The 26365-nt window shown below is 44.2% G+C and overlaps 1 protein-coding gene across 1 annotated transcript in view; it reads left to right on the top strand.

The window, feature by feature from the left end:
* The first annotated feature begins 315 nt into the window (after window positions 1–315).
* CLCN1 (chloride voltage-gated channel 1) overlaps window positions 316–26365 on the top strand; it is a 38491-nt gene continuing 12441 nt past the window's right edge. The window contains exons 1-12 of the mRNA XM_055710892.1: window positions 316–884; window positions 3912–4065; window positions 4601–4732; window positions 6269–6397; window positions 6501–6634; window positions 6999–7076; window positions 7842–7920; window positions 14589–14714; window positions 19982–20066; window positions 23049–23150; window positions 24921–25005; window positions 25418–25567. Coding sequence (XP_055566867.1) covers window positions 744–884; window positions 3912–4065; window positions 4601–4732; window positions 6269–6397; window positions 6501–6634; window positions 6999–7076; window positions 7842–7920; window positions 14589–14714; window positions 19982–20066; window positions 23049–23150; window positions 24921–25005; window positions 25418–25567 — 1395 coding nt within the window. The 5' untranslated portion in view covers window positions 316–743. The remainder of the gene's footprint in view (window positions 885–3911; window positions 4066–4600; window positions 4733–6268; window positions 6398–6500; window positions 6635–6998; window positions 7077–7841; window positions 7921–14588; window positions 14715–19981; window positions 20067–23048; window positions 23151–24920; window positions 25006–25417; window positions 25568–26365) is intronic.

The following is a 26365-nucleotide window of genomic DNA, read 5'->3' on the forward strand; positions in this document are numbered from 1 at the left end:
CATTGAGATAACAGTAGATGTATGATAGATGAGGTAATATACATTGGTAAAAATACACATTATCGTACACTGTAGGATTTTGTGGTGTTTTCTTTCTGCATGAGAAAGCAGCTACAGCTATGCCAGGCTGTGCTACTCGGTGCTCGGCATGTGTCCATGGCAGAGAGCTTGCTCAGCAATACACAGAAGGGAGGAGTGGGAGGGATGCCTAATGACTAATTAGGCAACGCAGTAATATAGAGTAACAGACCCACAGAAAGGGGGTGGGGGGGCTCTGGAGGTGTATAGCCCAAGCTCCTGCTGACAGCCGGGCAGACTCCAAAGCTCGGTGAGGTTGTCCAGGGCCATGTCCAGGCACGTTCTGAACATTTCCAAGACTGAAGGTTCCCCAGCCCCTCTGGGCACCCTCTCCCATGCTGAACCACCCTCAAGAGGAGGTGGATGGGGGCACTGTCCTTTTGCACAGTTTCCTTTCTTGCAAGTGATACCTTTTTCCTTTGCCCTTCTCTCTGCCCCTCTGAGAAGTCTTGCTCAGTTGTTTCTGTCCAAGCCCCCTCTCCCTTCAGCTGGTGGGGCTGCTGTTGGAGCTCCCCTTTGCCTTCTGTCCTTCGACTATTATTCTGTTGCTGTCCCCTGCCCCTGGCATGTGCCTCATTGCCCTATGCCTGAGCAGTTGAGCCTAGACTTTTTACTGACATTTCAATTTACTTACGAGGTGAGTTTTGGGAGATTTCACCTTTGAGATGAAATATGGTTACTCTTTTGTGATCCATCAGAAAACAAACCTAAGAAAGGTCATTTCAGAACAGCAGAGTGGCTACAAGGAGGGAGTGAGAGGGATGAGCAGCAGAGCCCAAGGCTGTCTCAGTGGCCAGAAGCAGCAGGTAAGAACAGCATGCACTGGCAGTGCTGGGGGAAGGGATTTCGGGACTGGGGTATGCTGTGGAGAACAACTGCTCAGTCTGAATGGCATGGGAAGTAGCTCAGGCTTTGGGCTGTGAGGGCAGTGTTATGCAGGTGCTGAGCTCTCAGAAAATAGTGCCCAGAAAGGTCTTGAGGCTGTGGTGCTGTATGTATTTTTCCCCTGAGATTCCGTGCAGCTTTTCCTCTATTACTCAAGCAATGAAACTCCCCCATCTTTTTTGAAAGACAGAACCTGCTGGTTTACAGTTAAACATTAATAAATGCTTCCTCCTTGAAAATGAACTTTACCCTGGTTGTGCTTTCTCCCTGGATGTTTTTTAGGGTTCCTCCCCCACCCCTTAGTGGTATTTATACCATCAGCTGTTTTTGCACCAATATCATGGTCTTGCTCAGCATTGAGCCAAGCTAGGCATGATGGTACTTTTTCTGGCTCAACCCTTTAAGTGGTAATTGATATCTTAAAGTTCTCTCCAGTTCTTCTGGTGCTCAGAAACCCCATGTCCCTTGTGTTAGAGAGGGCACATCAGAAGAAGGAACAGTCTTAAGTCCTACTGTGTTATATTTTTAGGTTTACATGTCTTCTAATAAAGTTTCTTGCCTAACCTAATTTTGCTTTAAGGTCATCCTCTGATTTCCAGATTCTTTCTCTGTCCCACAATCTCCTACCATTTTCAATATTGCCAGAGTCCTGGAGAAGCAAAGCACATGTGTGAAGCATTCTTTAAGTGAGCTGAGACTAACTTGTTCTCTAGGACAGAACCTTCATTTTTGTGTCTGGAGACTAACTGCTTTTCTCCCACATCCTGAGTGTACCATTTTCCAGCCAGCCAGAAGCAGTGAACTAGGTTACCATCTGAGAACTTGTACTATTCATACTGCTATACTGTTATGCTGTTCCACCTGGGCAGATTTGCCCTAATTTGAAGGCTAATTTGAACATCATACTTGGCACAGGTTTGAGTTTCTAGTTTGGATTAAGCTGTATTTGATATAAACCCATCCCTCATGACCATGTAAAGGCAATGGAACATCAGCTGAGGTGATGTGAAGATGCATTTGTCTAAAATCTGCTAGTACTTGGCGTTTCTGGCTGAAACCGACACAGAGAAAAAAGGAGCAGCCTGCTGCTTAGAACTGGGTTCTGCATGTGACAGCTTACCTTGTACATGCAGTTCTTCAGCCTGCTGTTAACACTATCCTGTCTGTATTATGGGGGTCAGAGCATGGCCATTCCTCACTGCAAAGAGGCTGCACTGCTTAATTTACCTGAGCGTGTATTGATAATCATGTGGCGGTTAATTAAATTTGTCACCTTCCGATACAGTGATGAATGGAAGAATACTTTCAGATGTTCAAATAGGATCGATTTTTCTAAGAGACAGCAGGTAAGCCACATTAAGAACAAGATTTAAAAAAGCCCAGGTGTGTCTTCTGTGAAAAAAACCCTAGGGTTTTCCAAGGGAGCTATTGCATGTGGTTCAAGTGTCTCTTGAGGAATATATACAAATAAATATACTACTTAGGACCTTCAGTCATATTTGTTATGTGGAAATACGAATTGGTAGAGCACTGAAACAGGTGCTCAGAGAAGATGGGGAATTTCCACCCTTGGAGATGTTTAGGAGTTGCCTGGACAAGGTCTCGAGCAGCCTGATCTGGTTTTGGAGGCTGCATACCATGAGCAGGGGCTTGGACTAGAAAACTCCAGAGGTGCTTTCCAGTGTAAATCTCTCTCTGAATCTCTGAATCTATTTGATCTGGGTGGAACAGGAGCAACATCTCTTGTGTCACTTTGAAAGGAGGCATGGAACTGTCAAATAGAAATGTCTCCTAAGCATGTGATGGTGCTTTATCTCTCTCACGTCTTGTCATTCTCTGACTGAAGTGTCTGATTTTGCTATGCAAAGCATTGCTTGCTCTCCTCCTGCCACTTGAACATCTTGGAGAAGCAGGTGTGCTGGGGAGGAAGCCAAAGGTCACCTCCTTGCAGGTGGGAAGTGCCACACTCAGGGGCTGTGCACCAGGTGGTAACCTCACTTCAGGGGAAGTTTGCTGGAGGACGTGTGAGGAGGAGAGGCTTGTTCTCTGCTTCTCAAATGCTTACCTTCCCCTCTGTACTCTGAAAGAGTGAGGTGGGGGAGCTGTTCTTTGGGGAATCTGATAAACAAACATGGGGGCACAGTCAGGATTCTTCGGGCTTCCTTGAGATCTTGTTGTTGACGAGATGGTACAAGTACCAAGTTTGCTGCAGATCTGTGTAAGAAATGGCATTGGTAAGTTAGCTGTCCATTGCAAACCGACTGCAGTTCAAGATTAGCATTTGACCACAAAGGTAGATCAAGTCGTTAGGAAATTCAGGGGAACTGGAGATATGTGTGCATTTAGCATGTTGATTTGGGTAAATAGGGGGAGGAGGTGTGCAGTACCCTGTGATATTTCTGAGCTGATGCTGCTGCTTTTCCTCCACAGGCACCATCAGTCACTATGTGCCCTATTAAGCATTCCTTGGCAGCAGGAGGAACAGATGCAGGACATTCCTGCAGCCTGTTTGATAGTGTAATACTTCTCAAAACCTTCAGAGATGTGCTACAGTGCTACTGAAATCTATGAGACGTCAGCCCTGAGGGTGACAGCCTCGTGAACTATTTTGACCTTTTATACCTCCAGGAAGCCTGCTCAATCTCTTCAGACCACAGCCACCTCTTTTGCAGGATGTTAGAAATAAATTAATATTCTGTGATCATGTACTCCCAAAAAGACAGTGAAAAGATTTTGGAGAGATATGGAAGAGGGAAACGGGAAAAAGAAGGAAAAAAAAGATAAGCTGCATCTGTCCGAGGGTTTCTGTGTCTGTGTCCCAGCTTGAGTACGTTTGGGTCTGCACCTCGGACTGTTAGTAGATCTGCCTTTCCATCTTCAGTGCTGTTTGTGAAGGAGCATTTGCCTCACCTTTTCTTTCTGATCTGTCTTGCTTTCTGTTCCTCTAGCTTTATGGCCAGTACACAGACCAGATAACTGACTTCGCAGAGAAGGAAGCAGCAAAGCTACTGAATAAGAAGCTGGCCCAGAAGAACAATGGAAGACCCCTGAAACGTGACAGTCAAGTACAGATCAAAGAAGAGCACTATTCCAAATGTCAAGGTGGGGACAGTTCATCTTTCACTATCCTATGACCAGATATTGGGTAGGCCAGCCAGAGAGAGATAATTTAATCAAGGCAAAAAAACAGGAAAATTGTGACTGGGGAGAAGCAGGGAAGGAAGGAAAAGGAGGCACGGTGGATTGAAAGACTTTTTCATGAGAGCTTTCATCCTAGGAAGAGCCAAGACCTGTCTGGAAAATTAACCAGTCCCAAGTTAATTTTTTTCCACAAACAGATCTCTGCAATGAGAGGAAAAGGGCTTTCTTGTGTTGGATTTTTGCTGCTGGTGCACAAGATGTTAAATTCTGCCTTGTGTCCCCCTCTGCTTTTTTTTTTTTTTTCCTTGAAACACATAGTATTTTGCAGCACTGTGAAAGAGAGGGATAGGTACCACTCTTTCACACAAAGCCCATGATGCTTCCAAATAAATCCTTATTGTAGTCTGTTCTTTGCATAGGAGTGGAGAGACAGGCACCGGCTTCATGCTTCATCTATGTTCCCTCAGGTTTTTCTGGCTCACTCTTCCCTCCACAGACTGTGCTAGACGCATCCACAAATATGTTACCAAGAAGCTTGGAGAGGACTGGATTTTCTTGGTTCTTTTGGGTCTGGTCATGGCGTTGGTGAGCTGGGGAATGGATTATGCCAGTGCGAAGAGCCTACAGGGTAGGTCCTGTTCAGGTGTTGTGAAAGCACACTGTAAATGATACAAATGTTTTACAAAGCCCAGTGACTAATGTTCCTCCTCCTTTAACATCAGTGTCCCATCCTCACCCCACACTGCCTGGGAAGTTTGAAGTACTTGCAACATAGCAGAGAAAAGGTTAACTAGGAAGAGATTCTTCAAAGGGATGACAGGGAAAAATTTGGAAGTGGTCAGAAACAAAGGATATGTGTATGATAAGTCAAAGACAAACGGTTATTTTTACTCCCTTTCCCTCCTGCTCCCTTGAATATGTAGGGACACAGGGGTGTGGTACTGTGGTCCTTCCTCTTAGGCTGATTCCCATCCTCCCCAGGAATATTGAGCACAGGGGGAAGGGGGGAGACACTGTTTTTGATTTTTACTTCATTATTGTTCATTCCAATTTTTATGTATGCAGTGCCCTGCAGTTTTCTGCTACCTGACCACATAGTGCTCTCTCCTTTGGCTCTTTTCACAAAGGTCTCCTGATCACTGCCTTATATCCTTTCCCTGCATTTTTCCTGTGGACCCTCTCCCTTTATGCCAGCTATAACAATTACAAGACCTTTCTGTGCGCCTGCCCCCGTTTCGTGCACACACGACATTGCTCATATTCTGTTAACTGCACTGTTCCTTCGTCCTTCTCCTCGGTGTCCCAGTCCGGACTTGCAGACACCCCCAACCCTTTCCTCTTGGCGCTCTTGGCTGCTGACGTCCACCTGCAGACATTGCAGCTCCTCAAGGGCCCCCACGCTTCAGCCCAGGGCTCCTCCATGTAGAGCTTCCCCACCTACCAGCCGTCTGGCTCAGCCTGCTAGTCTTGGAGAGCCCCTGTCTTTTATACTCCCCGCAGCTGAGTCCTCTGGGGTGTTTTTCTCTCTCCCTCCACCAAGCCTGAGGCTCCTGCTGTGGGGGAGCCAGCTCGAGGGGGGCAGACGAGTGGCACAGGAGCTGCAGTTCAGTTTGGACTCTGGGCAGCTTGTGCACGGTACCTGGCTGAGCGATGGTACCACTGCGCTTGCAGCGGCTGACACAGCTGCCTTCATGCTGCTGCTCTAAAAGGCAAATCATAATCAGAGCTTTTAAGCTAGTTTTTGTGAAGGAATGATTTTTCACATGACTGAGGTGGAGGAGAGGGTGCTAGCTGTTGGTGGACCACTTTATTGTCATCCTTCAGGACCCACATAAGGCCCTCAGGCTGCCAAATGAACAGACCCTGTACAGTGGGTCATTCTCACAGCTGCACGTAACACGCCTCTTCTTACACCACATCTGGGCACAGGAATTAGTAGCGTCTAAGAACAGAGAGCCGCTTCTGTCCCTTCCTGCAGAACATCTGCTTTATTTGGGAACTTGTACTCAAAATGTAACAAGGCTTGTCTCAGAGGCCTCCAGGACAGCATTTCTCAGGGAGATTTAGCAAGGGCAGGTTTAGCAAGTGTGTGATTCTTTGATATCTGCCAACCTGTTTGGAGCAGCTGTGGTTACTGACCGCTTCTTTCTTTGTCTGCCTACAGCCTACAAGTGGATGTACCAAGCGCTGCACCCGAATGTTCCTATGCAGTATCTGGCGTGGGTCACATACCCACTTGTTCTTATTCTGTTTGCGGCCATTTTCTGCCACCTCGTCTCTCCGCAGGCTGTTGGTGAGGGCAGAAGGCATGGCAAGACCTGTTTCTGTCTGTCTCATTTTTCTTACTCCATTTGCCTGCTGGTTTTGTTCATCCCCTCCTCTGCTGTTGTTTTCAGGGTCTGGGATCCCAGAGCTCAAGACTATCATGAGGGGAGTGGTCCTCAAGGAATATCTCACTCTCAAAGCTTTTGTGGCCAAAGTTGTGGGCCTCACGGCTGGGCTTGGAAGTGGCATGCCTGTGGGGAAGGAGGTAAGTATTGCTGTTTTCATGTTCAGTAGTGGCCAGGGTCTGGGAGGTGGGAGAGTTGTCGGTGAAAGAGTCATAAATGTTTTCTTCTTTTTGCTGCCATTCCTCTTCTCAAAGCTCTGCTCTTGCTAGCAACACTTATCTTCAATTGGCCATTTTCCTTCCACTTTGCAAGTCTTGACATAAAAAAACGTCAAAGAACTCAAGTCAAGTAGACTTTGAGATAAGGAATAAAAAAAAAATAAAAAAAGAGAGTTGGAGGACTGGCTGAGGTGGCCAAAGAGAAATTGCAAGATCTGCCATGGTTAAGTGGTTGTCTTAGACCAGAGGGTAACTAACCCTCTCTGATTTCCTCCTCCGCTCGCAGGGCCCTTTTGTGCACATTGCCAGTATCTGCGCTGCTGTACTCAGCAAGTTCATGTCAATCTTCTGTGGTGTGTATGAGGTAAGGCACATGTCTCTGCATACAGTTCTGCCATAGGCTCAACTCCTAAGACATGTAGGATAGTATTGGTAGGCCACAAAACACGGAGGAAACATGGATTGACGTTCACTGTACTGCTTTAGAGCAGCAGAATACAAGCTAAAGAAGATGTAGTGGGAGACCAGATAGACAGTCACATAACTCTGCAGGACCACCAATGTGGCCTAGCAGTTACACAGAAGCTGGTTAGGAATATACATCTGACAAGTTTTCAGCCTCATGATGCTGATACCTTTGCACTGTGATCAGTGTATAAAAAAGTACCTGCAGACAAAGATTAATTTGTCTTTAAGACAAATTTGTACAGCATTGCTAATTATAGGCACTGACAACTGTCTCTAGGCTTTTGCTGTTGCAGAACAGCCTCTGCAGGCTGATCACTGTATTGACTGGTTGTATAAAAAAATATATTAGCTGCATATGTAGCTAAATGTAGGAACTGCTTTACATGCAGGCTCTTAGCAGAAACTGGCTGTGTAATGCAACGATGGGAGGTGCTGTTCTACTTGAGTAGATCCTGTCTGTGCATAAGAACCAGATGTCGCTGCTGAAGACCAGCTGCCAGTACTAAAGACTGCACTGAAGCATGTAGAGCCTGCTATTTGTAATAGCAAGGGCTGAATCTGCTGCTGGCTGTTGCTTTGTTTCATTGTTCTGGACCCTAACCCCTGGCTTTGCTCCCTCTAACCCCAGCATGCCCTTCTCTGGCTGCACTCTCTGTTCCAGAATGTGCATAGGCAGTTCGACCTCCTGGTGGTGGCTTGCGCAGTTGGAGTTGGATGTTGCTTCGGGGCTCCTCTTGGAGGCAAGTGTCTTCCTGTGTGTGACATTTAATGCACAACTCATTTAGCCTCTTGTGAGATTTCCTGCACTCAGGAAAGGTTCTCCACAGATACCTCTGCACTCTGGCAATATGAGTTCTTTCTTTTCGCCTCTAACTGGTGGCAGTGGAAGGAAAGGAAGGTTATAGGAAAAGTGACACCTACTGATGTGCTGTTTTCCAATGATGCAGTGTGTTCAGTCCCTGCCTGCCATGGACATTGTTGAACCTGGCAAGCACCAAGGGTTGTGCAGAAAATCAATAAGGATCAAGTAGAGAGCAGAAGTTGAAAACAAAAATTCATGTAAGGAGTAGCAACAGCAAAGGTCAGGAGATGATGGCAAGTGTGACACGACGTGATAATGTGAATAGGAAACTACTATCAACAGTGGGCTGGAGAACAGAAATAGCAGTGTTTAAAGGTTTGGACCTCTCATACAAGAGAGATGTGAAGGGACGGTAAGATGGCCAGGAGGCTGGAGCAATGGTATGTGAGGAGAAGCTGAGGAAGCTGGGTTTGCTTAGCCTAAGGGAGAAAAGGCTAAAGGAGGATGCTCTAACTGATGTCATCTACCACCTGAAGGGGGACTTCAGTGAAGAGTGAAACAGGGCTTTCAGAGCGGCACAGTGCAAGAGGCAATGGGCACAACTTGCCCCAAGGGAAATTCTGACAGTGTATAAGGAAAACACGTTCCCCACCCCAAGGGTGGTTCAGCACTGGCACAGATGCCTCAGGGGGTCCAGGGAATCCCTACCTTTGGAGACGTTCAGGATTCACCTGGACAAGAACGTGATCTAGCCTTGGAATTAGCACAATTCTGAGCAGGGGGTTGGAGAAGACACCTCCAGTGCTCCCTTCCCACATTTCTGTGGTTCCACTGCGAGGAGAAACGAGGAAATTTCTCTCAGTTCCTTCATGTTTTTCCTAGTCTTCTGATTCACAGAATTTCCTTAAACAGCACACATGCCAGAGCCACATGGCAACTTCTTCCTAAAACGGTGGAAATACATCCATAGTCTTTAAATGTTCTCCATTCTTCATTGTGCCTTCATTTCACTTTCCCCCCAGGCACTGCCCTGAACCTCTCTCCATGGTTATTGTGCCCAGAAGTTTAAGGAGTTTTTGAAATGAGATGTTTTTTCAAAGTTGGCTTTATTTCTTCCATGCAGTACTTTCCTGTTAGATTTCAAATGGATGCGTTAGCTGACAAATGTGACCGTGGTCTTGCACCAGCAATAACAATGATCTTTACTCTGGTTTGATATTAAAAAGAAAGGAAGGAACATAGTTTGTCAGCTACAAATTAGATGTTCTTCAGTTAATAACTTGAGAAAAGATGTGCCAGGAAGAAAATCAGGTTCAGCAAGAGAGAGGCTGAGAGCTCTGTGTGTGTGGGCAGGGTAGCAAGTTTGAGACAGCCTGAGCTGAACCTGAGGCTTCAGGGCAAAACCTGTAAGTCTGCCAGAAACGCTGAGAGGAAGCAGGTTCAGACCCCAGGACTAGAGCACCGTAAGGTGGAGCCTTTGGTAGTATGCAGGAGAGTGGTACCTCTCAATGGTAAAAAACCCATGAAAAAAACCTAAACCAGCCCAACACACCTTCCATAACACACTCCGCGGTTCTTGTTTCTTTCTCCATACCTGGAACTGATAGTCTCAGAGACTGCAGGACACATTGTAGGTAGCCCACTAGGAGAGGCTAGAGAAGAAAGGCCTGAGAGGGGAGAGGTCTGATTGCTGTCCTCTGCCGCTCAGGAGAGATTAGAGAGACAAAGTAGCCAAACTTTACTCAGAGAACAGTGAAAGAGCAAGAGACAAGGGCAGAAGCAACAAGGGAAATTCTGTCTATGCATAAAATTAATTTCTCCCCTTGCCCCTAAAGTGGCTCAGGGTGGCACAGGTGTCAAGAGGGGCTGGGTAATCTCCAGTCTTGGGCATGCTCAAGGCTCGACCTTGCACCCTCATCTGAGCACCCTGATCTCACCTTTGTCAGCCCACCTCTGGGTGGTGAGTTAGAGAACCAGCGTTCAGGGGTGCCTTCCAGGCCAAAACCTGCTGTCAGTCTGTGGTAACTGTGCTGTGGGAACAAATGAAAGTTCTCACAGCTTTTATAGCCTTAGTTGGGTTCCTCTGAGAGATACACACCAAGTTGCTGAGTGGGATTTCCATTACCTGGGAGTCATTTAGTCCTGAGCTGACCTTAGTCCAGGATGTAGCTTGCAGCTTCACACCATATTGCCCATGGTGCAGAACTTCGTGGTGGTGTTGCTGGGGAACGCCACCCTGTGTATTGATGAGGAGCCCTCAAAATGCATTTGAAAAGCCAGTTTAGCCCTTGGCAAGCAAAAGGTGCCCAGTCTACTTTTTCTGGGCGCACTCTGGTACTCTTTGTTTGCCTGTTTATTTTGGTCTGTCTGGCTACTCCTGTGCTGCTGCCCAGCACCAGCACTGACACAGTGCTGGGTCCTGGGAGATGCCATGTGCCACGGGCTGTTCTCAGGGGTTGCTATAGGTGTCTCTCTTGTACCCTTCTTCAACACTGTCCCATCAGGATTTGTGCCTTTGAACAACTCAACCTCTTACCGTACTGCAGGCCATGTCGTGTGTATCCTTGGTTTCCAGCTGTTAACCACCATGCTGGTGGGCTATAATGCAACACTCCCCGCTCTTCCAGACACTTTGAACTGAAACCCATCCCCATTCTGGACACATCTTAGGACTGTATGGGCACTAATAGGACCTAGAAGTTACCTGGGACAAAACATGGGTAAGGACACCTTGTTCTGAGTCAGGGACTGGTCATGGCCCTTTTCTGTTGGGCTGTGCAGGGATAGCCCTGGGACACCTCCTGGCTGAGGCTCTGTCAGTCACCTTCTGGCCTTAGAATTCATCCTGGTCACTCAGATTCCCACCGTAACACAGGACCACCCTTTCTAGGAACTCTCATGGGATATCTAACAGGCTACTGTGGGAACACGCAATAGTGGAAAGTACCAAATGCACAGGCTTCTAACGCTGATGCATTTTACACCACCTAGGATATAGACAAAATAAAATTAAATAAAACCTCTCAACCCACCTTTCAGCATTCTCAGACACTTCAGGGCCAAATCTTGCAGAAAGAGTGGCAGAGCATTTTCTCCCTTTCAGCAGCTCTGTGTCTTCCAGAACTGTCTCAGGAGAGACTCTCTACCTTTTATACCTCCCATTTCCCTTTATTGTTTTGGCCAGGACAGCACAGTGCTTTACGGGCAGGTCTGTCACCCACTGACCTCCCCGGGGTGACAGGACCTTCAGCACCCGCCCTCACTTGGCTCTGGGCACGCCTGTGCCCACGGCTCACAGGGGAGTTCTGAGGCACTCCTGGCACGTGTGCATCCTGACATTCCCCACCAAAGTAAAACAGATGGAGCAAAACATACTTATGTGCCCTCCACCCTCTGGAGGATTTTCCACAAGACTTTTCTTCTACAGGGACAGAAATGTGCATGTTTCAGTGAAAGATGAGATGACGCCCTCTCCACATGTGTCAAAGAGGTGATGCCAGGTGTATGCCTGTCTTGTGCCAGGTCTTGTCTTTTGAATATTTTGAGGCCATCCAGAAGGGAGAAGCAAGATAAATATAGCTATAACTCAGACGGGTGACAGAGCTGGGTGACATCATGTGGCCATACCTGCCAATTCTGTTACTCACTCTCTGCTTTCTTTCCTCTTTCTTCTCTTTGTCTGTATCCCTTTGTCTCTTTCACCAGTAGCAGCCATATTATTACACGGATGTCCTGACTGTGGGTTGCGCTGTGGGGGTCGGCTGCTGCTTTGGGACACCACTTGGAGGCAAGTGGCTGTTCTGTTTGCTTTTTCTCAGGTACCAAAATTCTCTCCTGCCTTGTCCTTTTCTCCTCTCCCCCTTCCTGCACTGCACTTTTGATCTGCCATCTACTCTGAACAAGGCAGCTTACCTTGAGTGTTACCAGCCTCCCCAGCATCTCTGACAGCCCCTTTCCCACATGTTGTCAGCCTTTGGAGGCAAGAGGGGAAGGCTCTCTAGAGCAGTGGTCTCCAGGGTGTGGCGTGCATACCCCAGGGGGTGTGCAAGATGGTCCACTGCGATGTGGAAAGGAAATGCTGGAACTTCTTTTTTTTTTTTAATCTTAAAAAAAAAAAAAAAAAAAAAAGACGTACACTAAGCTTTACTAATATTTAGTGTACATATTGGCAGTGGTGCCCTCACTCTGTCCGTGTGTCAGACGGCCACTTGTCACATCCAGTGCACGAGGTGTCCTGGCTGCAGAGCTGTTCACAACACTGAGGGCTGACAGTGGTGCCCTCACCCACTTGGTGGCTTTCAGCATATTGCAATTGCATTGCAACCAGTCTGTGCCCACTTAAGTGGGTTTATGGATTGTATTATCTACTGTTAACTAAACTAGCCCTTACAAAATGGACAAGTGGCTTAAAAAGGTTCCTGCAAAGAGACCGTGGCTTGAAGATAATACTAATAGTGTGAGTACAGAAGAATGACAGGAAAATGACAGAGCTGACACTTCTACTCCTAATACAGGCTGTTGATCAGCCATGTTATGCGGTACGAACAATGACCAGCTAATCAGATCTGACAAGAAGTTGGCCAAAAACAATCAAAATTATCAAAGGCTATTTTAAATATGGATTTACATCTGAGGTCATTAACGATGAACCTCACCCTAAGTGTATATTGTGCTTTGAGAAGTTAGCTAATGATGGTATGAAGCCATCAGAATTAGCAAGATACTTAAAAGCTAAGCATCCAGAACGTGGAGACAAACCCCTACAATTTTTTCAGCGACTTTTCAAGCTATTCTATTGAAAATACTCGGTCCATTACTTTAAAAAGTTTCACTGAACTTAATGATAAATGTTTAGAAGCCTCCTTTGAGGTTTCTTGCCTCATAGTAAAAGACAAAAAGCCACATACCACTGGGGAAAGGCTCATTCTTCTTGCCATGGTAAAAATGGCTGCAGTAATACACCAAAAGCGATACAGCGGCAAACCAAAATGCATTCCTTTGTCAGTAAATGCTGTTGGAAGATGCATAGAAAACATTACTAAAGGTTTGAAGAAACAAACACGAATACAAATTACAAAGTGTGAGAGGCTTGCTATGCTGCTGAGTGAAAGTACAGGTGCTTCTAACCTGGATCGGCTGATGGTATTTACTAGATTCTGTTTTGATAGTGAAATACATGAAGAACTACATTCTGTGAGCCACTAAAGGAAAGATCTACCAGAGAAGCTACATTCTCAGCGGTAAATTACTTCTTTCATTAAATGTTTTATGGAAAAGCTGTGCAAGCGTGATGGCCGGTGGAGCAGCTGCTTTGAGTGGCACAAGCAAAGGGTTGCACGGTGAGGCTGCAGGCACAGCCCCGCACCTGGAGTCATTCGCTGCACTGCCCATAGGCGAGCTATTGCAGCACAGAAATGGGAGCCAGATGGGCACCAAGTGCTACAGGACATCGTTGATGTGGTTGGTTTCGTAAAAACAAAGACCTTGAAACAGTAGAAGCTTTACAATAAATACTTCCTAATGAGATGGGGAGTGACCATAAAAACCCTTTGTCCAGTGCAGACCTGTGCTGGTTATCTCATGGCAGTGGGCTTTTGAAAGAGCTGTTGAATTGAAAGACCAGTTATGCATTTTTCTTTTACAAAAAGACAAGTGTTCTGAATTTGCTGATCTTTTCTGTGATGACGAGCATCTGTCAGTAGCATGCTACCTAGCAGTTGTTTTCAGAAAAATAAACATACTTGATGAAGCCCTTCAAGGTGAAAGCGCTGCTGTAGCAGTGGGTGAGAAAGTAACAGCTTCTCAAAAGAAACTTACTGAGATTTTCTGGATTTGTTGCCAAATACAATGTGAGTGTGTTACCTACAAAACCTCATATGTGTACACTTTAAATACTTGGAAACAGACATTTATAACCTGTTTAAAATTCAGATTAAGAGTTTCAGTGTTAAAGATATAAAAATTCAACACCACCTGATTAGTTTGCAGGAACAACTGATTGACATCAGGGAAGATGGAAATTTACTATCCAGATTTTAACAAAAATCTTTGCATAAGTTCTGGTTGAGATTGAAAAAACAGTATCATGATTTACTCAGTATGGCCAGCGATGCATTTCTTGCGTTTGGATCTATGTGTCTTTGTGAGATACCTTTTTCAGCTATGACAGCCATTAAGACCAAGTATCAAAATAAACTGAACATAGAACTGGACCTTTGAATCACTGTGTCACAAATTGTTAAAACAAGATTTTGAAAAATAATAATATTTTTAGTGAGAACAACAATTTTTTGTTCCATTAATAAATGAAACAAGTTACTTTTTAAAAATTGTTTATTTCATCTTTATCTCATTCTTTTTTTATTTCCATTTTTCATGTATGTTTTATATTGTACATAATATATTAGTACAGTAGTGCTTCATACAGTTTTGAAATAAATACACATATGTTGGGGGGTACATGCTCAAAAAACTTTTATGGGTAGGGGTGCACAGTCAAGAAGTGTGAGACCACTGCTCTAGAATACTGTTTATAAGCAAGCCTCTGTCATGCTTCTAACATCACACTTCTGATTTTAACTTTGCTCCCTTTCCAACTCTTTCTAGGGGTCCTTTTCAGCATTGAGGTCACTTCCACTTACTTTGCTGTGCGCAATTATTGGAGAGGTTTCTTTGCTGCTACCTTTAGTGCCTTCATTTTCCGGGTCCTTGCGGTCTGGAACAAGGATGCAGGTAAGCTAAGAGCCATTTCTGGGTTTTGTACAAAGGTTGCTCTGTGGATTTTTTTTCATCTTCTTCAAAACCCCAACCCTGTGGGGTGTTTGAAACCTCTGCCATGGCATGTGACTTCCAGCAGTACAGAAGGAAAGAGAAAGGGAAGTATCTGATGTCATCAGTTGTACAACCCAACCTACTCCTAGGTGTGCTGGGGATATGACTGGGAAACAACTGAATATGAGTCCTTGGCAAGTAAGAGGGCCCCTGAGGTGGGATTTTTGCCCCTACCCAGCATAATGTTGAGGCTGCGAACACAGCAGTATCCATCACAGTGGATGTGGTACATGCTGCAGAGTAGGCTGCTGCAGTCTGCTGGAAATGCCATGGTCTGCTTTGGTAATTTCTTGACTAGAAGCCAAATGGTCTAGAAAATTAAGGTGATGAAATGATTAGGAGGCTACAGGATTGGGAAGGTCTGACTGAAGGTCCTGAAAAAATAAGTCTTGACTGAAAAGTGTGAATGCAACACTTGTGCAGACAGAAATAGCACAAGACAGGCTTGTCCAGGAGAGTGTTTCAGATGCTGCAGGAACGGAGTTCAGCTGATGCAGCAGGCTGCCATTGCTTTGTAAGCTTCTTGCTTATGCCTTTATCTTTGATTCTTACACCTACATCTATTTTATTGATCTGAGCTCCATGTGGGCAGTTCCCTTACTTAAAACTGCTATAACGTAAGCCCCTCCTGACTTCACAAAGCTAGATGGTTTTTGTGCTACAACATTATTTGGCTTGAATGTTCTCTGGAATATAGAAAGTGACTATATCTTTGTTTATGAAACATTGCCTCATATTGAGGGGTATTCAACCGTCAGATCTGTCACAAAAACCACATCTTTCTGTTCCTTCCAGAGAAAAACATAAGAAATTCAAAGACAGATGACAGAGATAATCTCCTATCCTTCATTCTATCTGCTCTAGCTCCCTTGCTGATCTCCCAGATCATTACAAATTAGCTTAATCCTGAAATGTCTTAATTACTGTCCCTTCTTCAAAACCATCCAGACAGCTTTAATACCCATATTAATGGCTCCTTACAGTCAGCTTCATTAACTGTCTGGGTTGAAAGGTTCCATGATCCAATTGTCTATGAAAAATAATTCCTTTTCATAGTTCTGAATTTTCTTTGTCTATATCGCCAGTCTTCTTGTCCTTGTATTAAGGAACCAGAAACTTTTGTCTAGCAAAGTCATTCATTATTTCACGATCTTTTATCATGCCTGCTCTAACTTATCTTTCATCTCTTTTCTTGCTCATTTCCTTCTGAAAGGTACAAGCCTGGCCTTTTCAGCCTTTGTTCGTGCAAGGGTTTTTCTTAGGCCCCCTCTCTGATGTCTTCACGATCTCTAAGGTCTTGCCTCCTCCCAGAGCTGTGCATTCGGTAGGTGAGCAGGTGTCCCTGCTGTCACCAGCTGGTGGGAAAGCCTTTGTGTCAGGTAGGGCAGCATGCTTGGAAGAAGCTGCTTGCCTTAATGCGCACTGTGTGCATCTACCTGTAATGTCCATGTGGAACAAGTAACCTATTGCAAATTCATACATAATGTGTGGACTGACTTTTCTGCTTAGGCAGGTATTTGCCAACTTCTTCCAGAATATTTTTGAGATGAAACGATCAGAGTTCCTGCAAGTGTGGCTATTGTATGTATCTACTAGAAGGCATTACAACACTGCAATGCAACACTGTGCATTATGATACCATTTTTATGCAACTTTTGCACATTTCTAGAAGCTACAGTTAGGAAAAAGGTGAAAAGACCATTTTCTTTGAGCTGTCCACACTGATCCAACTCTCCCTCACTGTATTACTTTACATTCTTCAACACAGAACATTGCCTTTCTTATGCAGTCCTGTGTGATTCAAACCAGGGTAAACTGATTCAGGATCACATGCAGATTTTGCCATCTTCCACAGAAAATTCTGAATCACAGAAAGATTTAATTTGGAAGAGAGCCCTGGACCTCTCTACTCCAAACTCCTGCTTACAGCAGGGACAGACTTCCACTGCCTCTCTGTGCACCTGTTCCAGTGCTCAACCACCTTCCCAAAAAGCAGCATTTGTCATTATATGTAGACAAAATTCCCTCACTAGAAGTTGAGCCCATTGCCTCTTTCACTGTGTCTTTACAACTTCCCCGTGAGGAGGGGAACTGCTGTTTGAACGCCCTTGGGCATTCTCATTTCCAATGGAGTTGACCTCGGCCCTGCAGCCTCTCCTGGTGCACATGCACTGGACCATGTTGTGGCTCACTACTGGGCCCTCTCCAGTTTTGTCACATTTCATTTGTACTGGGTTTTCTAGATGCGGCTTCATCAGTGCCCTGTAGAAGGAAGCACCCACCGCTCTCACCCAGCTGGCTGCACTTTTGCTGACGTGGCCCAGAACATGGTTAGCTGTCATTGCCACAGGGGCACGTACTGAGCATTGTATCCAACAGGGCCCACTGGCATGAGAGCAGAGCTTCTCCTGTTCGCTGGGCCCCCAGGCTGTAGGCACACCTGCCATGCCAGGTACGGGACTAAATATTTGTCTTTTTGTTGCATTTATGATGTTCCTACTGGTCAGCTCCTCTGGTTTGCGGAGGCCACTCTGAGTGAAGCCCTCTAGGTGACAAACCACTGCCTTTCCTCCCTCCCCAGTTCAGTATGGTCACTGACAAGTGAGTTCCATCCTGTCATCTGGGACCTTGATGGAGATGTTAAACCAAATACTATGACTCGTATGGTTACATGGCTGACAGGATAAACTCACTTTTTTTCTCTCTCTGGCTTAGCTTCTGATCCATGGTAGTATTTTCCCATTTGCTGTTTGACCACTGGAGCTCTACATGAGGCTCCACAGCCTCACGTGGGACTGCTTAACAATCTAAATAAATACGATTCCCTTTAATATGGTTTTACTGTTTTGTTAAAAAAAAAAAATCCACATCACAAATTTTTTATTCATTTGAATTCTCTTTCTGGATTTTTTCCTCACTTTTGAGGTTAAAAATAGGTATTTCCAGTGTTGTGCTTGCTTTTAAAATCTATATGTATTTTACCAATTTGCCAGGTGCTAATGCTCTCTTTGCATTTCACCATGTTGCGCTATAACCTTCTTAAACACATCTGCTACCTGTCAGTCCTCCTCCAGCCCCTGGAAGCCCTGATGCTCATGAGAGGTGGTGAGTTATTTTTATTAATAGCTCATCCACCTCATTCCTAGTCTGCCTCAGATCTTAATGCCTTTTAAGTCGACAGCTTGTTTAACGCCTCTTTTATTGTCATTGTTTAGCTCCAAGCTGCACCGTTGGAGCCAGGAAGCGGCAGGTAGGGAAGCAATCACATCAGAGTAGACGGATGCAAATAAGTTGTGTAGCATCTCACCAAAATTCTTTTCTTTCTTAGACCCATAAAATCTCTGCTGGCTTCTAGATGCTGATGGCCTTATTGGCTGGCTTTACACCATTACCTGTACTTCCCCAGTAACACCTGGCCCCCTCGGGTGGCTGCCACAGCTCAGGCCCCTGCTCACTAATTATGCAAGACTGGGGTTCTGCAGTCTGCAGGATTTCTGTTTACTGTGTCCTGAGCCTTCATCGTATTTGCCATAGTGTTACACGGTGCCTTCCCACTCTGTCTGATCTCTTCTACATATGGCTTAGTATTATTTTAAAGTTCAAAGCTTTTTTTGGTAGACTTTCCCATGAAGTAGACTTTCTTATTTCTTTTTGCTTCTTTTATCTTTCACCTTGTAAGAGCTGGACGTCTACTCTAAACTAGTAGAGTTTGTAGCCGATGGAGAGCAAAGGGCTTAACCATTCAGTTTCAGGCTGGCTTTGTCACTCAGGAGAGAGGATGAAGATAGGCAGGATGACTCTGTAGAAATCTCTGTCTTGCGGGAGTAGAGAGGGAACCCTAGAAAGACTCAGACTAAGTGCTGTGTGTTTCCCTTTGCTCTTTGGTCATCTTTGCCACCCTGGGGCAAAACTCTTTGCAAGTGAGCCCCACTATGCTCTTTAATGCCCTGTCATTTAGTGGCTTGGACTGTCTCTTTCCTAAAACTAAACTGAGATGATCTTTCCTCGGGCTGATCTAACAAAAAAGGACATCCTGCTTTTCACCGTCTTTTGTCCTGATGGTTCTCCCACCCCTCCCTTGTACTACCTCTGTCTGCTGGGCCCCTCTAGTCAGCTCACTTCCCTGGCAGAGGACTGATCCTGGAGAGAGCAGACACATTTTCTGGTAGGTTTTAATGGGGTGGAAGAAGGCAGTAAAGGCTTTGGCATGTGCTGGAGTGGGCCTGACCCCGATGGGAGGGGAGAGCAGTGCAGCCAGGAGGGAAGGAATGGGGCAAAGCAGTAGGGAGTTAGGTCTTCCTGTTTTGGCTAGTACCATGCCCCACAGGCATCAGGGTACATCATTGCTCTAAACATAGTCCTGCTGCCTGACCAATTAACAATTAATTCATGCCTCTGTAATTATCATCTAATGCTAGATTTTCACTGCTGCTTTCCTTTCCTCATTGTGCAAATGATTCATTCATCTAGGGCAAATTGGGATTTATATCCATCCTCATTCAGCTGTTTCCACTCTGCACTAGATAGCTCATTGGCACTTCACCTGTTGGCATACAGGTATTTACTGTTCCCACACAATTAGGTACCTCCAGGTAAAAGCAGGGCAGGTTTCAGTGTCTGAGTCATTTCAGCTGTGCAGTGCTACCAGGAGAGGCGAGCAGGAGAAGATGGGGCTGAGCTGATCTTTTCTGTCTCTTGATTTCTAAAACTTTCCTTCTTCTGGTACCAGACAAAAAATTTGCAGGTACAAATTCAGGGAGGATGTGAGTTTTGTTTCTAGAAAGAAATCACAGCTGTGTGTGACAGCTTCTCCAGATATATAAGCACTGCCTGCTTAGACAGTTGTCAATGACTGTAGTGGGAAGGTTTTATTTTCTAAAGAATGGATGTTAAAAGAAAAGAAACCCCTTTAAAAATCTGGAATTGTAGCTAAAAAAATACATACATCCTCTGGAAACAAACCTATACCACCTAGATTGCTGGTGTCACAAGTGCTCAGTAATAGGCACTACTAAAATCAGAGCATCTGCCAATCTGAAATATTGCATATAATGTCATTAAACCACCCAGGAGCTTGTATAAACTAGTTCCCTTGACCCTAGCCTTTATGGCATTTAACTTCTCACCTCATTATTCTCTTCCTCCTCCACCTCTTTCTTCTCTGGCAGTTACCATCACTGCCCTGTTCAGAACGAACTTCCGCATGGATTTCCCCTTTGATCTGCAGGAGCTGCCGGCGTTCGCTGTAATAGGGTAAGTCCCTGGGATCCTGGCTCCTGGCCCTTGTGGTTATCATGTGAGCTCTGTAAGGGAGTCTTCTGCAAAACTGTTACATACATCTCTTTTAGACGTTCTGGTTGTCACAAATAAGAGTGTTGGAGGAAAATGCCAGATCAGTGCTACTGTAGGCTGAACACCTCAGCTTTTGTCCCCTGTATAGCCCCAGACCAGGACTGCAAGCGCGGTCGGTAAATAGATGCTAGACAATGAAAGTTTAATATTAGTAAGACTGTACCTGACAGTTCAAAGAAGTTTCTAAGAACAGAAGACCCTGACCTCTAGGAGGCTGAGATGGTGGAGATTGTCCTTTGTGATTACTCAGAACTGGGACGTGCAGAACCTGAAGTGATCATCCTTGAAAGAAATAAAATAGCGAAGTGGTCAAGATATAGAACAACTTGTGAAACCGACTGTCAAGATAATGACTAATAAAAGACTTGTTTGAAACCAATAGATTAGGTAATGCTTTGTAGAGACTATAAATGTAGAGCTGAAAATCTTGTAAGCTTGTCACTCTCTGCGGAGGTGACCCAACGCTGCAGGACCGATTAAAACATGCAAACCTAGAGTATCCCATAAGATTTCGAGTCTCTTCTTCTACAAAGGGCTCTGCTTGTTGGGATTCCTCCTTTAGAAATGATGCCCGGGTAGCCCAATGGGTAAGGAAGGAAATGCAGGTATTATCAAGCCATTTGTTATTTCCTTTTCATATATCTTTTTCAGAAATTAAGTTCTGGGGAGGAAAAAAAAAAAGTCTGCCTTGGTCTAGGTTCTGGATATAGATTTACTGAATGGCCCTTTAACCATTTTGGTGGCATCCCCTAATGAACTGACCCAACAAGTGTGGCCTTTTCACCTGACAAAAGTGGGGCAAAATTAACCAGGAAATTTCCGTTTTACAAGGTCAGAATGGTTATCCTTTTCAAGAGAGGCTGTCACACTCAACATGGTGGCAAGGGTAACTGAACCATAACTGGATTCAGTGAGAACAACGATTTATTGAGTGTTGGTTTTATTTGTGGAGATAGCTGAGCTGATTTCATTTGTGGAGAAAGTTTTGGGAAATGAAAGAATGAACTTAAGGAAAATGAGAATACAGTTGGGAAATACTAGAGAAAAACTGGATTTGGAATTGCTGTGAGGAGAATGTTTGGGTTTGAGCTTGAGAGAGGCTCCAGGGCACTCCCTGCGGAGCAGTGCTGAAGGGAGTACACTGCAGGAACAAATACCTGTGCTGGCTTCGTGAGCATATGCTGTTGCTAGACCAGGATCCAAGACCAGAAATACATTTCCAGCTCCTTTTAGTAGGCTGCCCTCATATTCATTTCCTTGAATATGAACTCAAGTGGGATTTTTTTAAGACATCATATGTGTTGAAAATCTATGAATATACAGGAGCTTTTGCTAGTAATATGTATCCAGTTTGGTCGTCTTAAATAGACTTGCATGCTGCACTTGGGGCAATCGAATTGCTTAGATTGGCAATGAAAAAGGTAATCCTTATGATTTACAGCTGATGGAATGCACAACTTCTTGTCATCATGTTTTGAACAGAGTTGGCAGAGCTGTATTTTTCAGTACTACACACGGGCTAGGAAAGGAGTATATGGCAGCTGTGAAACGCTTTCAAATGCCTGGGTATCCAACGTGGTACTTAAAAAAAAAAAAAAAAAAAAAAAAAAAAAAAAAAAAAAAGTCTTGGATAAAGTCCTGATGCCAGCTTGGAATCCTCCAATTTCTCTAAACATTAAGTCTCAAAGTTGAACACTCTTTCTATCCAACATATTCCTTTGCTTTCAGATAAGACAAAAAACCTGAGCCGGCCCAAGCTCTATCGACAGGTAGATCCTGTTCTGGGTCAGCAGATGTTGGTAATTTGCAAAATACATACAGGAGGAGCACTTTATTGACAAACTGATAGCCAGGAATGGAGGGATCTGGTTTTTAATATAAAGTATTACTAAAGAAATTCAGTTCAGTGTGCATCCCTTAGGCTTATATTGCTGAAGGGACTGGTCTAACAGTAGCGCTAAACAGTGCCAGCTTCCAATATTTAAAAGAAACTCACTGGACATGTTTGTGAACAGCTTTGTATTTAGTTTAAACTTGTTTTTATGCAATTTTTAAATGATCAAGCAGGATGTTTTCAACATACAACTTTTTAAGTAAGCTAAATTAATCTTTGAATGTGATTTGGCTGAAGTCTGCATAACTTATAATAAAGGAAAATTCCATTAATTTTAAAAACTAATAGAATGAAAATGTTATCTGTTTATCTTCAGAATTCTGTGGGTTAATTGTTTGCCACATAAAATAATACTTCCCAAAATAATACTTCCCTTTACCAATTCTAAATGCACTCTTTGTTTTACTTTTTTTTATTTACTTCACCTTTTTTTACTTCACCCTATTTATCCAGGTCTCATTAAGCTACAGAGCATAAGGGTCAAGGCCAGTCCTTAGACAACTATACCTTTTTTTTTTTTTTTTTACTTTATTAAGATCAGGAACGTAGATCTAAGTAATTAGGATCATAGAGATGACATACCTTGCTTTAGGCACAAGAGTTGCTATTACTTTTAATATTTGATGTAGATGTATAATTTTGTTCTGACAGTGCTGGTCTTCGCCCAGCTGCTCCTCGCCAGCCCCGCCAAGGTCTGAGCGTCCCTTTTTATAGATTATTTTATAGATCTTTATAGATGAGATTTCCCCCTCTAAGCAAGAGCAAATGTCAGTGGTAGAGTGGCAGTGTGCATGGCAGAGAGGCCCAAATTAATCCCTCCCCTTTGGTCAGAGTTAGCATCGCCGGGCGAGCAGGGGGCAAACCGCTGGGGGAGGCAGAAAGGTCCCTGAACAGCTGGAGGAGCAGAACACTTAAACTCATTTTCCTGGTTGATGGTTTGTGTGTTATCTGTTGTTTGGTATGATTTTATTTCTTTCTCTCCTCTTCAGGATATGTTCTGGATTCCTTGGAGCGTTTTTTGTTTATCTCAATCGCCAGGTGGTCCTGTGCATCCGGCGCCATGCAGCACTCAACCAGTTTCTCACCAAATAGTGGGTGCCTTTGAAGATACTTTCTTTAGGGACCAGGTTTTTGTACCCTACTGGTATTGCATAGTAACAAATGCTTTCTGGATTATACTAGATAATAGTGGAAATAGTAGAATGTAAGGTAGTGAAAATACAAGAAACTGAAGTTATGTGAGAGTAAGAGATCTGCAGACATCAAGAGAATTTGCTCTGCACTGGATTTTCTTCTTGATCAGCCCAAAGTTTCAAATAGCTTCTTGATTTAGAAGGGAGACTATGTAACGTTCGTGAAGAGGACAAGGGAAACGATTGATTGGACAGAAAATGTTTTTAATCAAAAAATCAATGATCACGCTTCGTAAGATCATGCTGCTTCTGTGGGGTTTTTTTTAGAATCTGTAAAAAATTCAATGCCCTTTATATTTTAAGAAAATTAAATACAACTGAAATCTAACTTTAAAATCTAATTCTTTTTAAATCAAAATGTAGGCAAAAACATAAAGAATGTGCTGCAGTATTGCACTTACTGCATGCTTACGGACCAAAAGCTGAAACTGATAGTAGCAAAAGGGTGTGAATGGCAGCATGGAAAAGAAATGCAAACCCAAATAAAAACCTTAGCAATAAAGTTTTTACTGAGCACTTGAAGATAGTTTTTTCCTGTCTGTAATACAAGTTATAACCTGAAGAAGAAAAGGTGAGTAACTGTAAACATCTCCAGTCTCTTCACAGATGCTCTGTGGATTTTGTAGGGTTTCTGAGTGGTGCAGAGGGCCTGCATTTCTTGGCAAGTTGCAGATCTGAGCAGAAGAAAACCACTTCTTTTTAACAAAGAAGTTCAAACTAAGTTAATTTATTATGTGGAAGAAAAATTGTCTGTCTTCATTACATAGTGTTAGCCACAAGCACCAGAGAGCCATCAGACAAAGTTAATGGAGATGTGGAGCAAAGCCTGAAAAGCGGGAATTTACTTCAAACTTTTGACTGATTTCTCAGAATTTTGTTGGTCCTTAGACTGAAAGAAATTAAAGGTTATATTTTGACTTCCTGAATACCACAGCACCTCAGGCAGAACCTCCTGTAGGAAACCCACAGATTTCTCAGGGGAGACCTGATGGGATTAGTCCAGCACATGGAGGCAGCTGAGACTGGTGGTGTCTTAGTGCCCCTGAAGTGTCACAGTGTACCCAGAAACCTGTCCCAGCGCTGGACACAGCAGGAGGAAAGCACAGGTGGCTTCAGCCTCCTGCGCTTTGCTGGTCCAGCATGCCTAGACCCACTGCCCACCTAGGACATCTTCCCCAAAATTGTGACAGTCAGCAATTCAGTGGAAAGAAAAGCAGTTTTTCTCATAAGAATTAACGCAATGGGGGATGCCTGCAGAAATGTATGAAAAACCCCACCCTACGTTTCAATATACTAAGACAGGATACATTGCATGGGAGTGAAGAAGCAAGACTGGCGTGGTAAGGACAAATGGAGGAGGTGCTGGCTTGTGACAATAGGTCAATGCATCACTGTAAATATGCATCCTACCCCCATGTATTCGAGTCTGTGCACTTTGTGCATCCCCCTCCATCCCTCCCATCACATAATTCTCATGGGGAAAATGGTTTTGCTGACAGTTGAGCTCTCTGTGAGTGGAGCAGGGTGTTGAATTGCCAGTAGCAGAACTCCAAAGCAGTGGATACAGATGTGGCAGAGAGCTTTCACGGAAATGGCATCCATAGTCCTGAAGTAACAGTGCTACAAGAATGTGAGGTTATATTTTAATAAACTTTCCTTTCTTTCCAGCCGCCTCATATACCCTGGTGTTATCACCTTCCTTATAGCAACTGTGACCTTTCCTCCTGGATTTGGGCAGTTCATGGCAGGAGAGGTGAGAGTGGGATATTTGCAATTCTGTGCAGTTCTGCGGAACAGCCTCACCTTGTCCTGTGCCCCCATAACCTTAGGTCATGGAGGGGGGGAAGATAGACACAGGAAGAGTTTGGGCTGAGCTGGGGACTATATTCTGAGACTCATGATCTCTGCTATCACCTTGATATAAAACTTGAAAAAGGTCCACTCACCTGAGCAAGTAGTAAGGAAGGTGTTACCCAGTGTGTAAAAATAGTTATCCTTTCACCAGTTCTGGTAAAGTCCTGTCTGTCTTCCTGAAGATTAAAAATGTGAGTTAAGTCTCATAATCATGAATTGCCCAAGTGAAAATGTCCTCCACTTCCTTGGAACAGAGGTGAAATATTTACCTGGTCTAATATCATGGCTTATGCCTGGTTTTTTCTGTTTAGTTGATGCCACGGGAAGCCATCAGCTCTCTCTTTGATAACTACACCTGGGCAAGATACACAGGGGACCCTCTGATCCTGGGGAAATCTGCTGCCTGGATCCATCCTAAAGTCAGCGTCTTCATCATCATCCTGCTTTTCTTCCTTGTGAAGGTAGGAAACCCAGCTCACCATAGCCCTTCTCCGCTCAGACTGAGTGTTCCTGATCCTTTGTAAAATAGTTTGTGAACTGCCAGTGAGGAGCTCCTGGGTACTGAATGTAGCAACTGTAGTGGGTTCTTACATCTTTTAATGTGATGTTTGCCCACCTTGAATGCAAGATCACCCAAATTATTAGGGAATAGTTTCCTGGCATTAACATAGTAAGCTCCTTCACTGCTCCCTAGGTCGCCATCCTCATGCATCCTGCTGAATGACCTTTGGTGCCCACTGTGTAGTACTTGGCTGGGAGGACTACATCAGGGAAGTTTTCTCAGGTTCCACAAAAATAAATAATTTAGTAGAAAGCTCTCAGATAATTTGTATTTGGTCTAAATGAAGTCTGATACAGCCTACCTGATATTCCTGTTACAGATAGGAGACAAAGGAAAGTATGCAAGCACAAGCTATAGTTGTGTGAGGCTCAAAGATTTGTTGGCAGTACCATATATTGATGGAGAAATGCAGCTGAAAAGAGTTTTGTTCACTTCTTGGAAAGCAGCAGCAGTTTAAGTGTTCTGAGCTGACATGGTCTGTGGAAGTTGCAACTGTTCAGCCTCTGGAAGGATCAGCTGTGTAACTGGTACGTGACAGAGCAAGAGAAGAGATTTGAAAGAAGAAAACATTATGTTCCAGTGTTCAAAATACAAGTAGCAAGAAAGAGGTTTTCCTAAGGGCAGGGAAATAAAAGGGTAAAAATACAGAAATGGTGATTTGCTTTGTTTCAGAGGAGCAAAAAGCTGGGGCCACCTT

Source organism: Falco cherrug, chromosome 5, assembly GCF_023634085.1.
Source record: "Falco cherrug isolate bFalChe1 chromosome 5, bFalChe1.pri, whole genome shotgun sequence".
Lineage (NCBI taxonomy): Eukaryota > Metazoa > Chordata > Aves > Falconiformes > Falconidae > Falco > Falco cherrug.